The sequence below is a fragment of the Zootoca vivipara genome, chromosome 9 (genome assembly GCF_963506605.1).
Source record: "Zootoca vivipara chromosome 9, rZooViv1.1, whole genome shotgun sequence".
Taxonomy (NCBI): Eukaryota; Metazoa; Chordata; class Lepidosauria; order Squamata; family Lacertidae; genus Zootoca; species Zootoca vivipara.
In genome coordinates, this window is record NC_083284.1 from 40,433,890 (window position 1) to 40,449,009 (window position 15,120).

A 15,120-nucleotide genomic window follows, 5' to 3' on the forward strand; every position below is an offset into this window, starting at 1 on the left:
CAGGTGCAAATCCCTACTTGTCCATGAAGCTCACCTTGGGCCAGCCACTGCCTCTAGGCCTAACCTACCTCACAGAGTTGTTATGGAAATTAAATGAGAACCATGTGCACCACCTTGAGTTTCTTGAAGAAAAAGGTGGGATATAAATGCAATAAATAAAACAGTAAAATAAAGCTCAGTCTGCGCAATCCAGAGGCATCCATAAACGAAAGGATGCACTACTAGTATTGCTCAGGCTATTCTGACATGGACATGCATCTATCCTCACATTAAGATGTGGCTAGCTAGTCTGGGAGGGTCATTAGATGGTGGCAAGTAAACAGAGCAAACTACCTGTGTTTAAGGGTCTTCTCAGTAGCTGCTCCCAGACTTTGGAACTCCCATCCTAGAGAAGTGAGACTGGCTCCCTCCTTGCTGTCCTTCCACCAGCAAAGGAAGACTTTTTCCTTAAATTGGGCCTTTGGGTAAACTGACTAACTGCTTTTAATGAAAGGGCTGGTGCCATGCTGTTTTTATTGAAATTATTTGTATGGTTTTAATAGGTTTTACTTATGCATATTGCTTTACTTTTAACAACATTTAATTTTTTTATTGTTGTTTTCTGTGTTTAGTGGTTCTCATTTTTATATGCAAGCTGCCTTGTGTTTCATTAGGGACAGAGGTGGGGTATAAAAAACTACAGTATATAATAAAATGATGATGATGATGATGATGATGATGTCTACCCAGAAAGAAGCTTAGTGAGTTCAATGAAGGAAACTCCCAGGTAAAGTATGCATATAGACATAGACCTGGATGTAAACTTCACAGGTTTGGAGTAGACATATATAAGATCGTGGTGTAAACATTTTAAAGAGATGTTCCGTATTTGTAAACCATGACTTTATCATTTTTGGTGTAACTTTTAATTTGATATAAACTATTTCCAAAATTATCCTTCTGAAAATGGGGTGGGGGAGAAACCTTGTAACTTAAATTTTTATCATTTACATGGCACTTCTTTTTCAACATGTGAGGAAGGGATTCAGTTCAAGAACGACAGAGGGTTAAACGGGAACTAGAACAAAAGGAGCAGGACTCAGGGCTGGCATTAACGCTTCACTGATGTCATGTGTTTTACATATTGTAAATAGGCTTAAATTGGTAAGCAGTATTTTTCTCTATCTCCCTTTGGAAGTATGTATTTTTATAGTGAATGTCATTATAATCCACTTCAAAGCTTGGGAAAGGGCGGAATATACATTTGTTAAGTAAATATGCAGAATTCATTTTCTCTTTTATCTCTGACACAATAACTTCCTTTCAAAAGTGACAAACAGCAATGTTTCCCATTATTCACATGACGGCGCTGGACACAAAAAGCTGAAATTTGATATGTGGAGTCTAATGCCATTCATCTACCACACCAGTTCTGCTCTTGAGTTTTGTGGCTTCAAAATTGTCAGAACACATTACTTGAATTACAGACTTGCATTCAAAGTTTGTAAACATGCATAATTTCATATTTTGTCTAGAACATATATCAATAAGGTACACATGGAGATATTTACTAAAATAATCGGTTTCTTAAGTTTCAGTGTGAACACACACACACACCAACTTTCATAAAGAAACAACGTTATATCCAAGACATTCAAATTTAAGCTTCTGTCAGCAGTTGCCTCTGAAGCTCTTGACATTTAGCATTTCCACCCAAGTATATTGTAATGTTTAGGTCAAAGAGGAGATCATTTGAACTTTGAAAAAGCAAAGTTCGTAGCCCTATTGAATATTTTCCAAGACAATAATGCGCACTCACACTACAAAGAGCTTATAACCCCCCACTACTCTCAGCAGCTAGGAGCATCATAGCTAGACACTGGAGGGACTTGTCAGAAGTGAACATGGACCACTGGTACCAAACTGTATGGGACACAGCCTTAGTAAAAAAGCTAACCAACAAACTGAAAATAAATTAAAGGAGGGCACCTTCACCACCCCTGTGTGCTTCCCCTTCATTACATAAACAGCCCAACAAGATAACAACAAGAACCCACTGACAGCATACAAATTGATATGGCTAACTTGACCTAACAACCCCCAAACAACCCCCCCCCCAAACAAAACTCACACCGGCTATAGATCTTGTATTTGTTATAAACAAACCTATATGATGGAATGTCTTCACGGTCTAGGATTGCATTCGTTGATATAATTCCTTGTGCTGAATCAATAAGAAATGCTTCATTTGTGTTGCCAGATAAAATTGAATATTCAATTTCTCCGTTAAGTCCAGCGTCATCGTCTGTTGCATAGATCTGTATGGAGAGAAAACCCATCCTTATGGAAAGGCACTCAGCTCTACATCCTGGAGTAGAAATGGATCTCGGATGCACATGTGGCGCTTGCTGCAGTTTATTTGTGTTGCAACTTTGCTTCTATTGGCCAGGTCACAGGACGCATTATTTGCCCACATACGTGACAATAGGTGCATGTAGAGTTCAGAAGGTGTTGGATTACGGCCAATGAAACTTATTCTCAGTGAGGGATGATCCACACATGCATCAACATCCCCTCACACTTAAGGCTGCTGCAGTGTCACATGCAGTAGCTTGCCTTGCATAAGGGGAAGGATCTGAACACTTAGAATAGCAGGGCAAATTACAAGTGTTGGTAGTGAGTGTGTGCATGCAGTCCCATGGCTTCCTAAGTGCTGGTTCCAGTTTTGAATTCAAGTAAGACCCATGTTTTCTCATATATGTTCAGCATATGGCTTTCTTAATTTTGTAGCGAACACAGTGCTTTTTATTGCTCCTTGTTTCAGATCAGTGCTGCATACTAGAGAGCTGAAATTTACATTCATTTTATTTACAAGATCTACATTTCCTCTTTTTGTCCCATCAAGATGAGCGCTCTCTCTCTCTCCTCCTGCCCAAAAAAGAGACAGAATGTTCAGCCACCAGGGACCCTTGCGAGAAAGGATGCATAAAAAAATTGAGAGGACTAACCCAAAATAGGTATTTCAAATGGTCCTGTCAATCTGGAGGGTTTGGTTAGATAAATTAACTGGTTTGTAAAGACTGGTTTGTAATGATGATAAAAGTGGCCGAAAAAATACAGTATTCATTAAGAAGGGAAACTTCAGACAAATATAGTTTAAACACAAGTTTGAGGTTACCTGCATGATGTATGTGTTGTAGACTTGACCTTCCCATACTGATGTTTTGAAATAGTTTTGCTCAAATCGAGGTGCATTATCATTAACATCCTGTATAAATACTGTCACCCCACACACCGCTGAAGTTAAGCCATTTCCAGCTAAGACTACAAAATGTACTTTTTTCCTCACTTCATAGTCAAGAAATTCAGCTCGTTTTACTGTGATGTCACCTGTTTTGTTTGATGAAAACAAATAGATGGCTGTTATATATTCAGGAATATACATACATAGTTAAAACGGCAGTGCATTCTACATAAAAAAGTAAGTAAACAAGGTAAATAAATTTGTAAATGAAAGAGAAGACAACTGTATGCCTGATTATCTATTAAATTGTAGGTCTAGAGTTTCTTCCTTGACTTCAATCACTCTCTAAAAAGTGCAGAAAAAATGAAAACCATAATGGCAATTTGGCAAAAAGCAATTTTATTTTTTAGAGAATCTTAATAAAAGTAATCTAACCAAGCAATCTACATTAAAGTGGGACTGCATCTGCTTTTTATTAGTCCAATTCAGGATCCACAGCAGCCAAAGAAAGGCTAATGGAAGAGGTCCAGATGAGGGCTGGTGGCACACACTTATCTTGGTGAATTCTTACTACCCCAGAAGCCAACATTTACAAGACAGGACAATCCTACCCTTCTGCCACAAATATTTGTCTACACCACTACCAATGCAAGGGGTACAGTCTAGAGCTCTCTCTGTGAAGGAGGCTGCGTTTCAAAGGCCTAATTACTGACCCACTGCCAGTTTTTCTGATGTCTTATTTTATCATTTGCACATTCTTTTCTATACAGTATTACCCCTGCATCGAGGTTGCACAATGGGCATTTGAAGAAAACTCCTTATTCGTGTACTGCATTTATGCGTTGCATTTATTCCAGCATGATATTCCAGGTGGTATACAAAGGAAATGGACCAAACCCAGTCCTGCTAAGCTTCTGCAAAACCTGTCATGCTTTGGACCATAACCATGGACCCAGGTATCATACTCTGCAGCTACTGATATATGTTTCCACTAGCCAACATCTGCAGCATGAACTTTGTAGGTGACCTGGCTTTTAGGCCTACTTCTCACCATGGTGGTAGAGCTATGGGCTGTGCCACATCAGACTACAGGCGAGAGAAGGAACGGAACTGATAGGGAATTGTGCATCATAACAAGTATTTTTACATCTCCCTCTTTGTCTGTCACAGGGAAGAAACTGTCCTTTTTTGTATCAATGGTTGGGTCCACAGTTCTCTTCTACCAGCACCCCCTGAACACAGTTATGTTCCTGGTGTTTGTATGCTGGCATGGGTAGGGGAGGTGGGAAACAACTTTTCCAAAGTCCTCTCTCCTCCTCGGGTAAATGACCCTGGGAGCTGCAGAGGAATGGGAGAATTGGCAAGAGTTACTTCCTTCCTCCAACTAGTGGAACTCCCTCCACTGGATCAAATGCCTCCCATGGATGGAAGGACTCTTTCTGTCTGCAGTAGGTGAAGTCTAGATTCAACCACATCAATTTTTTATCTTTTCATAAAAGTATCAAAAACTGTGCATTGTTGGAACTTACACAGCATCAGGTTTGCACCACATCTGCTTTATTTACATTTTTATCTGTTGGCCACTGGGAGAGCATTTTGAATAAGTGGTTTATAAATCGTATCGAAATAAATAAATAAATAAATAAATAAATAAATAAATAAATAAATAAATACTGGCTCAATAGGTTTATACATTACAAGAAGAAAAACTTGCTGACAAGTTTGCTTCCTGGAGCAATCAAACGGAGAATTTGGGCTGGGTACCTTGATCTTACTCCATAAGCAGAGGCTTCCTAAAGGAACATCCTAAAAAGGCAGAGTACTTCTAAAGAACCCCGATAAACCTTGCCACTGAGTTCTGCCAGCTGAAATGCAAGAATGCCCTTAGGATTTCTGTGGCTGTGCCTCTTCTCTCCCACCTGCCCTGAAAAACCACTTGGATGCTGGGGGTTTCCCTGTGCTGGATTCCAGGCACAGCAGTGTCAAGAGTTCAATTTCCTGGTCAAGAAGAATTCAGTTATGTTCCTATAGTACACATGCTGGTACCCTGGTGCCACATGCTAATCAAGGCTTTACTGCACAGCAAAGTACAGGATGAGGCTGTATATGTGTGTAAATAGTGGCACTGAGCACCTATAAGCTCCCATCTCTCTAATCATGCCTCAGAATCATCCCAATAGAAATGGATCTTGGGTTGGCTATGATTATTCTGCTAGCACAAGTAAACATATGTGTACACACAGAGACAGACATATAGCTTGAATCTCCTCTATTAACAATCCAGTTGTTGAAAACATCTTATGTAAACGTTCCCAAATGTGTACTTGATTGAGATTAAATGAGACAGTCATGTTAATAAAATAATTGATTATTAAAAACATACTTGAGGTTTAACTAAGCAGTAGATCTCTTTCCACAGCCAGAAGGAAGTGCTTTTCAGCTATCAGATGGTATTCATTTAGCACACAGCGACTTTACTCATAAAATCTAGCCAGTGGATGGTTTATGTAAAAATCTTTTAAAAATACATACTTTTATGTTTCAATGGATTTTCCACAAATATACAAAAATGTTTACAGCCCTTTTCACATCCATATTTGCAACACTGTTGAAGTTAAATATGAAAAATGTCACATTAAATCTGGCTAATTAAAATTGATGTGAAGTTTGCAATCACTTTGCCTGATCACAATTGATGTTCAATGAATTTTCTCTCTGATTATTTTAATGAGGAACATAGCGAACCTAAACTGCAACTTCCACCCAGGAAAACAGCTGGTATTATCACATATCAAGGCCATATTCTAGCCAGGCAAAAACATTTGAGGAGTTGCAGAGCAGGACCAGTAGGGGATGTAGCTTGGGGAGGGAACATGGCCAAGTGTGGATCCTGAGGGTCAGACAGAGGATGCCTGGAGGGCTGCATTTGCCCTGGGCCTGAGGTTTCCTACCACTCACCTAGGTGATAGAAAGGATGACATCTGAAGGCTAACAATTGCCTGTTACTAGCAATATACTAGTGTGTTACTTCTAGCAAAAATAAACCTTGTTTCAGAGGATAACTTTGTGAAAATCTATTCTGATCATTTTCTCACCTAGGGCAAGTAAATAATGTTTCAGATCTGAGTTCCGCTGCTAATATTACCATGGAAGAATGAATCAGGCCCTGAATTTTGTTTTGTAGAAAAGCAATCCTAAAAGTTTGATTTTAGGAAACACATCTTTGTTAAATTTAAAGGCCAAAAGCCAGCTTCCACTGGCACTTAAATAAACTAACACTAACCACTGAGATAATGTTTATACAAAAGCAATCATAATTCAAGTGTGGAAAATATTTTACAAAAGCCTCAAATGGTTTTAGGACAGATGCAGATAGATAGGCTGATTTACCCATGATGGGATGGATGTAGAAAATATCTTCATGTTCACCGATGATTGTGTGCTTTAAATTCTTTCCCATCAAACTACGGTCATATGCAGCCACAGTGAAAACAGAGGTGCCTAGAAAAACAAGAATATGTTGCAGTGACTAAAACTTGGAAAGATTTTATCTTAACCAGTTATTAATTTATTCCATGTGATGTCGAACTATGAAAGTTTAGCCATCCGTCTCCTATCTGGAGAATTTTTGCACGTTGTTTATATAGTCATAAAATAACGACAGGTATTATTCTGTTCTCTAGAACAGCTCTTGTCAGCCTCACCAACCCGTCAAACCTATTCATCACACTAATTCATGAACATTACCAATCCACATTTTGATTGTGTAAGAAAGTGGTCTAAAAACTGCAGAAGACATTGGAGAGCAACAAATATTGCAAAGGGGTGCGGAACTCATTTATTGTAAGAACAGGACACAGTTAAGCTTAGGAACTTAATGAGAGCCAGGTGCCTATCTCATTCAGCACTCTCTTCTCACAGTGGTCAGTCGAGTGACCACAAGCAGGACATTAGCACAATGGAATGCTCCTACTCATGATCTTCATGAAGTAGGACATTCAGAGACATATGGCCTCTGATACTGTGTACAATATAGACACCACGACAAGTAGCCATTAAAAGTCATGAATTTGTCTAACCCCCTTTAAAGACACCCATGTTGGTGGCTATCCCAACATCTTGTAGAAGCAAATTCCATAGTTTAATTGTGTGCTGCATGAATCAGTTCTTCCCTTTGTCTGTCCTGGGTCTCCAGTTTTAAGTTTCATTGGAACACCACTGGTTCTTTTATCATGAGAAAAAGATTGGGGGGGTGAGTCCTCTTTATCTACTTTCTCCACACCATGTATAATTTTATAAAGCACTATCATGTTCCCCCTTACCTTTTCCATAAACCTCAAACTTTGTAACATTTTGTCATATACATGACAAACACCCCTTTATCTAGCCCCTTTATCATTTTGGCTGCTCGTTCCTGAACCTTTCCCAGTTCTACAATACCCTTTTTGAGGTGTAGCAGCCAAAACTTTAGACAGAAATTTGGACAAGGATGTCATAATAGCATCCCCACCCCACCCCAAATTACATATATAAGCAGCAGGAATGGGTGGATTTCCTTGGTTCTATTCCACTGTGAGTTTACCTGGCCCTGTATTCTGCTTATCTTCCTTCTTTCCAATTTAAAATAGGAAAGTGCTAAAATTAATTCACATCCCCAGTTTGTTACAGATTTATTTCCTTTCATTTGTCCTTGCCTCCCTTCTCTTTGTGAGTATGTACAAGCACCAGCTGATGAAAGACAGCAAGTTGAAACACATGATTATAGGGATAGAGGAACACACGAGGGCACAAGGTAATGATCAGACAAAGATTTCAATTTTGTACCATGTTTAATTAATGCATGTGAATGTACCAGTAGAGTAGAGGGCAAAAGAGATGTTAATGGAAACAAAAGCACTAGCAAACAATGTTGCAGCCCATACAAAGTTCCAAAATCAATATGAAAGAATGGCAGTTTCACAATGCACTAGTGATGATCCACAAGCAAGACCAGGCCATTTAGAATCAAAAATATAGAGCAAAAATTGTATGATGTTCTAAACAACCTGATTTTGCTTGTTTTCTGATGTCTGCTTCAAAGCCAGCTTGTTCTTCATTTCAAAAAGTTACTCACTGACACCTAATTTGTGCAACAAGTACCTCGCATAACATCTGCTACAACGTTAATAAGACTAACTGGTCCTTTTGAAGGAAGCTTGCAGCCCCTGATTTCTTAAGCAGCCCTATGCTTTCCTTCTTAAAAGAAAATGTTTCTCACAGCACTACGGAGGAAAAGAAAGGAAAAACCCAAATAAACAAACAATTAAAAAAACCAAAATATAGTCATGTTTCAAAGAACCAAACTAAACACGTTTACTTAAGTTTCTCCCAAACAGAAGACCCCCACCACCATATACCACATGGCAAATGCCTTTTGAAAATGAGGTATTTCAAAGTCATTTTGTGATACAACGTTTTGGGTGAAAGGGGTGTTCAAGCTGGTCAAAGAAAAAAGTCAAACATTTCAGTGGGTTACACGTTTTTTAGTGTTGCAAGAATTAGCCTCAAGATGTTTCACAAAGATTTGCACAGTTTGTTATTAACATCAAAGGGAGTATACCGTTGTTCATTGAGATCCCGAACCCAGAAGAGAACTGATCTATCATAGCAAAAGGCATGAAATAAACAACCATTCTGTTTGTAGCAAAAGTAGGAAGAACAAACAAAACATGAGGCATTATCCTAACCAAACACATCACATCTAACTGTGATTAAGTTTAGAAAACAGTTACCAACATAAGTTTTTGTTGTTAAGGTTTCCTCAAGATCTAACAAGATTAAAGCTATGAGAATTTTAGGCACTTGTGAAACCAATTCTGTAACATGGCAATTGATTTTAATCAGTTGTGATGGATTCAGGTTACTGTATATTGACCTTTTCCAAATGAGATTTTATTATATTACAGGAAACATTCTGTAAATACAAACAGACCCAGGGGTCAGGAACATACCATCTCTATAGTTTGGCTTGATGCTAGTACAAAACTCTCATGTTTGTACTTTGCAAATTTCTAAAAACAGGAACAAAGGAAATGTTAACTGCCTTGTTATTTGCTGCCTACCTGGCCACAGAAGCAACAATATCCACGTAGAAACTACACATGATGTTATCGCAAGGGGCTCGGCTGCTTCTGAGAAGTTCCAAACAAAGCAGGAATGATTTGAAGTTCTACAGAAGTAAAAAGGCGGAACTGACAGGTATGCAAAAGCCGAAATTAATCATGGGAACAGGAGTTCTGATTGCTGTTCAGAGTCATCGCAACTACATTCTTAGAGTCTCGTACTATCACATAATAGAAACTTTCAGACAAAAATGACATAGGGTACATTCAGATGTGGGGATTAATGCATTTTCCTGATAATACTAGTGCTTTTATCCCAGATTCAAATGTTCCTTTTAAGCTGCATCACCCATTGGGTTGTAAAACAGTGGCTTTTTGATCAATATATCACCAAGTCACACTAAATTTAAATGTCACCACATAAAATTACAATGCATGCAATTTCTCCAGGTTAATGGGGTTGCAATGGTTTTTTCTGGAAGCAAATAACCTGCTGGATTCTTCTAGTTTTCCAGAAGTTACTTTTATGTTGTGTGAAAGATCACATGTTGGCATCCGTCTGTCTTGGGAGACAATGGAGGAGTTGGGAGTGAGGTCCGACTGTTGGAAGGTTGCAGCACCTGCTGTGGCTGTAGACATGTTTGGTTGCAGCTGGGGCAGATGAAGGCCTCTGGTTGTGCTGCTGCAGATGCACCATGGGGTTTCTTCTCTCTGGACGCATCCCAGCAGTCATTCCTCCTTTGGTCACTGCTATGGCTACACGACCTGACTGTTGCTCTGCAGGCACTGCTGTTGTCTGCAAGGGATTCCCACATGTCAGGGTAGATGTTGTCACATTTGCAGACATCTTTGTAATACAGAGTTGGTCTGCCAATGGGCCTGGTGCCTGAAGCTAGCTTCCCATAGAGCACATCCTTGGGGATCCTGCCATCTTCCATTCTGTAGACATGACCAAGCCTGAATAGACATTGCTGAGACAGTTGTGTGAACATGCTGGGCGATATGGCCTTGGGAAAGCACATATTTGTTTGAAACTCTGCCCTGCCATGGGATACCCAAAATCCTCCTGCCATAGGGCATTTGGAAGGCATCGAGGTGCCGTGCCTGATGGCTGTAAGTTGCCTCTGGCTTACTTCCATAAAGCAGTGAGCTCAACACGCAGGCCTGGTAGACCTTCATCTTGGTATTGGACATTGGCATCACAATTTCCCATACCCTTCTGGAGAGTCAAGCCATTGCCACAGCTGCCTTGCCGATGCGATTTTCTAGCTCAGCATCATGGAGATGTTGCAGGTTATGGTGGAGCCCAGGTAAACAAAATCACCTACCGTCTCAAGTGTCTGGCCACTAATGCTGATGCATGGAGTGCTGGCGACACCCACACCCAGAATGCTGATCTTTGTCAGGCAGATGGTAAGGCCATTTCCCTAATGTTGCCCTGCCTGATAATTTCCATGCTAGACATCTTTGGGAGAAGAAAAGCCTAAGGAGTAAACCCTACACAAATCCAGAGGGGTGTCCCTAAGATGGTGGGATGGCATCTTGTATGTCTTCTTCTGGCAATTCCTGCAGCCTAGTTGGTGCCAAACGTTTGATCTGCTCTCCTTTGAGCCACATCAGTGAGGCTGAGAAGAGAGTCTTGTCTTCGGCGCAGGACCTCCAAACACACTGCCAAGGCTTGCACCCCAGGGTGGTCACTTTGGTGCTGCTAACACTGAGGGATGCTTGACTTCACCCCCAGAGGCGCATTCCATTGTCTCTTGAGACAGACTAATGTCAACAATGTCCCTCAGATTCAAAATGTGGCTGTGTAGGACTGGGAGCCATTTAGATATTACAAGTGGGGCCCCACATCCAAATGTGTATCCCTAATATGCATACTGTTACCTAAGCCTGTGGGTGAGGGAGCCGTTGCCTCAGAATTAAAATAATTCACCCTCTGTGGAGAGGTGGGCCTTTTTGACAGACTAAGGTTCTGGTTTCCTCAGAAAAGCTGTAGTCTCTCTCTCTCTCTCTCTCTCTCTCTCTCTCTCTCTCTCTCTCTCTCTCTCTCTCTCTCTCTCTCTCTCTCTTTCTCTCTCTCCATCTCCATCTCCATCTCCTCTGCTGCTCATCCAGCCTTTTTCCTCCCCTCCACCTCTGCTGTTGGTTTTTGCTTTTTCTTCCCCTCCTTTTGTACCTTTGTCTTTCCTCTCTCGCTTGAGCTAAGCCTCATCCATCATCTTCCAAAATCTTGCATTTCTCCACTGATTTCTTATAGGCAGGCCTCACTTCTGTTCCTGGAGAAATTTTAAAATACATGTACCCAGAAATTACTTCTTTAAATAATGAGATAGTTCTCTTTGCTTTTTTTAAATATCTAGTGCATCTCTTTCTCCACCCTCTTTTGCTGTTCCGACTCTCTTCTTTGTGCTTCTTGCCTTTTCTTTCAGCTAGCTGCTGGCATCTTGAAGATTACCAGGAGGCTGCGACTTTGCATCTTGTTCTTCAGCTACTTCCATTCAACTGCCCAATTTCATCTCTCCTTTCTCCTCCAGCAGATGCTCAATGTTCCATAGCTACTGAGCAGCTCAACCCATATGAGGCTTTTTGTTTGTTTGTTTGTTTGTTTGTTTGTTTTACCCTCTCAGGTTCAATTTCTGAACCTGTACTTCTGCAAGTATCTTTGTTTCCCTCAAGCATGCTGGCTGCTTCCTTCTTGTTGCTCAGTGGCCCCATTTGGGATCGAGCTCACCATTAGGAGGAGTGGTGGTAAAAATAAATGAATGCATGTCGGGCTGGGATGATACTGCCTACCCCACTACAGTGGGGTTAAGAACTTAATTTGTTCTGGAGGTCTGTTCTTAACCTGAAACTGTTCTTAACCTGAGGTACCACTTTAGCTAATGGGGCCTCCCGCTGCCGCCATGCCACCGCCACGTGATTTCTGTTCTCATCCCGAAGCAAAGTTCTTAACTGAGGTACTATTTCTGGGTTAGTGGAGTCTGTAACCTGAAGCGTCTGTAACCCAAGGTACCACTGTACACATTCCCATGAACACAGTTTGCCATGTGTGGGAAAAGTTTTATAAAGAATGACTTTCCTAAATTATGACTTTTTCCCTTTTGGCTGCCCATATTAATGAGGGTAACCAAGTTCAAAACAGAGCAAATAAAAAGTCTAAATCTCTTCAGAAGAACTTCTAGATCCTATCCTGCAAACTGTTTCTCTCCAAGAGCCGATTCCCAAGTTAAAGCAGGCAGTCTCCCACATTTCCACTCTAAATATTCCCTCCAAATTTATTCTTATTTATGTTTATTACTATTTAGCAGCAGGCTGTTTCTATTCTCTTACCACAACGCCTTAGGGAATTTCCATAATGTCAAACTACACCCCTTACAAAGCCATATTTGTAACAGACCATTTCAATAACAGATTATCTCATTGAATTTTAATAATCGCACGCATATTTACTAAGCCTTGTTTTAAAAAAAAAACCCATGAAAGATGAAAAAAAATCATTTGCAAGAGAATGCTGCTAGCATTGAGCTTAGGAAAGCACCATACATTTTCACCACACACATGCACAGAGATTACAGAACCACAGATCTCTGCAACCAAGAAGTTGGAAATCCCAGTTAACAGCACCTTGTTTCAAAATGAACAAACACACAGACAATCTGCTGGTTCAGGCAGGTAAGGGCATTATGAAGCAAATGTTGTGCTCAACTGATGTATAGAAATGCAAAACCAAATTACTGCATTTAACAGAGAAAGTGAAATATATTTGCAAACTAGAAATCATAAGAAAGGCCTTCACTGACTACCACTTTTCTACATGACCAACACTACTAGCTCCAATTAAAGCTGCTTAGACAGGCTGTCAATGGAAAGACACTGAGCAAATAATTTCCCCAAGTGCTAAAACTTACACAGCAAAAGGTACGATAAAAATTGTACCTCCTGTCAACTAGGTTTTTTGAATAATACAAGAACCCCCCCCCCCCACTTTTTTTGTTCATAGGTACACCTACTGATTACATAGTAACATTAAACCATGACTGCGTGATCTCAGGCAGTTATGCAGCCTAATTTATGTCTAACCTGGTTTGTGTGAACACAACTCCCACCATGTTCAGTACTTAAAATTGGAGTCTGTGTCTGATGTGACACCTTTCTTCATCTAGAATGCACAGTACACACAGAGAGAGAACAGAAAAATAAGATAAGATACCTGAGCAACAACTCAGGCATGATTCCGTTCAGACTCAGTCCTCAAGAACATAAAATTCCTATTCAAATACCAACAATTAACTCATGACTGCATTTGCTGTCAGAGATTCTTCATGTCCCTTACACGAACCCCCACAATGACACATTTTTGGCTGTGGAACAAAAACAAAGACCATGATTAGGTACCCACCTATTTCACTATTTTCAGGAACTGCTGCTTCATACTCAGTACGGCTGAACGAAATAATCTCTGCCTGTGTTTCCGAATAGACGGCCAAAAGTGCAGTAGCTGTTCTAGCTGGGACTCCTTGATCAGAAGCCACTATCAGGAGGTGTGAAACGAGGCCTTCATGAGGTACAGGCTCTCGAAGAGAAATTTCTCCCGTGCTTGGGCCCATCTGAAACATGGTTTCTGGTTTCAGGAACCTAAAATTCACAACTCCATTTAGTCCTAGGTCAACATCGCTGGCTCTCACAGTAGCCAATGTCTGATTTATAGGTGTGTGAGAAGATACATGAACTATGACAGGATTCTGTAGGAAAAAGGGACTATTGTCATTGAGATCCTCGACATGCACAATTACAGTAACACTCGTGCTTCTTGGTCCTAGGATGCCAGAGTCTGTTGCCAAAGCCTTAAATACATACTGAGATTTTAATTCCCGGTCCAGCAGCTTGGTAGTAAATATCACACCAGTAATCCTGTCAATGGTGAAGGCTCCAAGGATGTCCTCTGTGAGAGAGTAGGTGACCTCGCCATTTAGACCCTCATCTGCATCCACTGCAAAAAGTTCAAGAACTGCTGACCGTTCTCCGAGATCTTCTCTCACTGACACTTGATACTGGTTTCTTGCAAACAAGGGACTGTTGTCATTTTCATCCAGGACTTTGATATGCAGTTGGGTCACCGAGCTTTTTGGTGGACTGCCCAAGTCGAAACACTCAATAACCAGGGTAAAGTTGCTGTCAGTTTCTCTGTCTAAGCTGGAAGTGGTGAAGAGGTCTCCTGACGTTTTGTGTAATGCAAAGTATCCTCCAACATTTCCACCTTTAAAATGGAGCAAGCATTAAAGAAAAAGAACACATCGGCTAAGCATTCTCTTTAAAGGACCACTTAAAAAACAAAAAACAATTCACTTTATAGTAAAAATTTTTTTGCAACTATGGGCCCCAGGTATGCTTTCATGAGACCTGCATTTCATTTAAATCAGGTCACAGTAGTACATCCGAAGCACCACCTGAATTTACGTAGCAACTGTTCTGCCAAATGGATTCTCTTCCCCTCTGTCCTCCTCAAATCAATCTTGCAAGATCTATTGCTCATGAGCAAGGTACTCTTTTGCCAACTTCAGTTACACAATGGAATCTACAAAAATTGTTGACCAAAAGGAGTTATTTTGACTTGCTACTCTCCCACAGGTTTACCTATGGGAAGCAAAGATATTTAGTGTTGCAATATCTATATCTATCATTTATATATTCTGGGTTGTTACCGGTTATGCTTTGGCTACTAGGGACCCTTCTAGTTATTTTTCCTTATCCAGAAAGGAAGAACACCACTCTTCCTCATTGCAGGCCTATTTC

The 15,120-nt window shown here is 40.4% G+C and overlaps 1 protein-coding gene across 1 annotated transcript in view; it reads right to left on the reverse strand.

The window, feature by feature from the left end:
* The window catches only part of DCHS2 (dachsous cadherin-related 2), a 104,547-nt gene that overhangs the window by 8,832 nt on the left and 80,595 nt on the right, over window positions 1–15,120 (reverse strand). The window contains exons 13-16 of the mRNA XM_060278664.1: window positions 13,727–14,584; window positions 6,614–6,724; window positions 3,158–3,369; window positions 2,146–2,297 (exon numbers count right to left, since the gene is read on the reverse strand). Coding sequence (XP_060134647.1) covers window positions 2,146–2,297; window positions 3,158–3,369; window positions 6,614–6,724; window positions 13,727–14,584 — 1,333 coding nt within the window. The remainder of the gene's footprint in view (window positions 1–2,145; window positions 2,298–3,157; window positions 3,370–6,613; window positions 6,725–13,726; window positions 14,585–15,120) is intronic.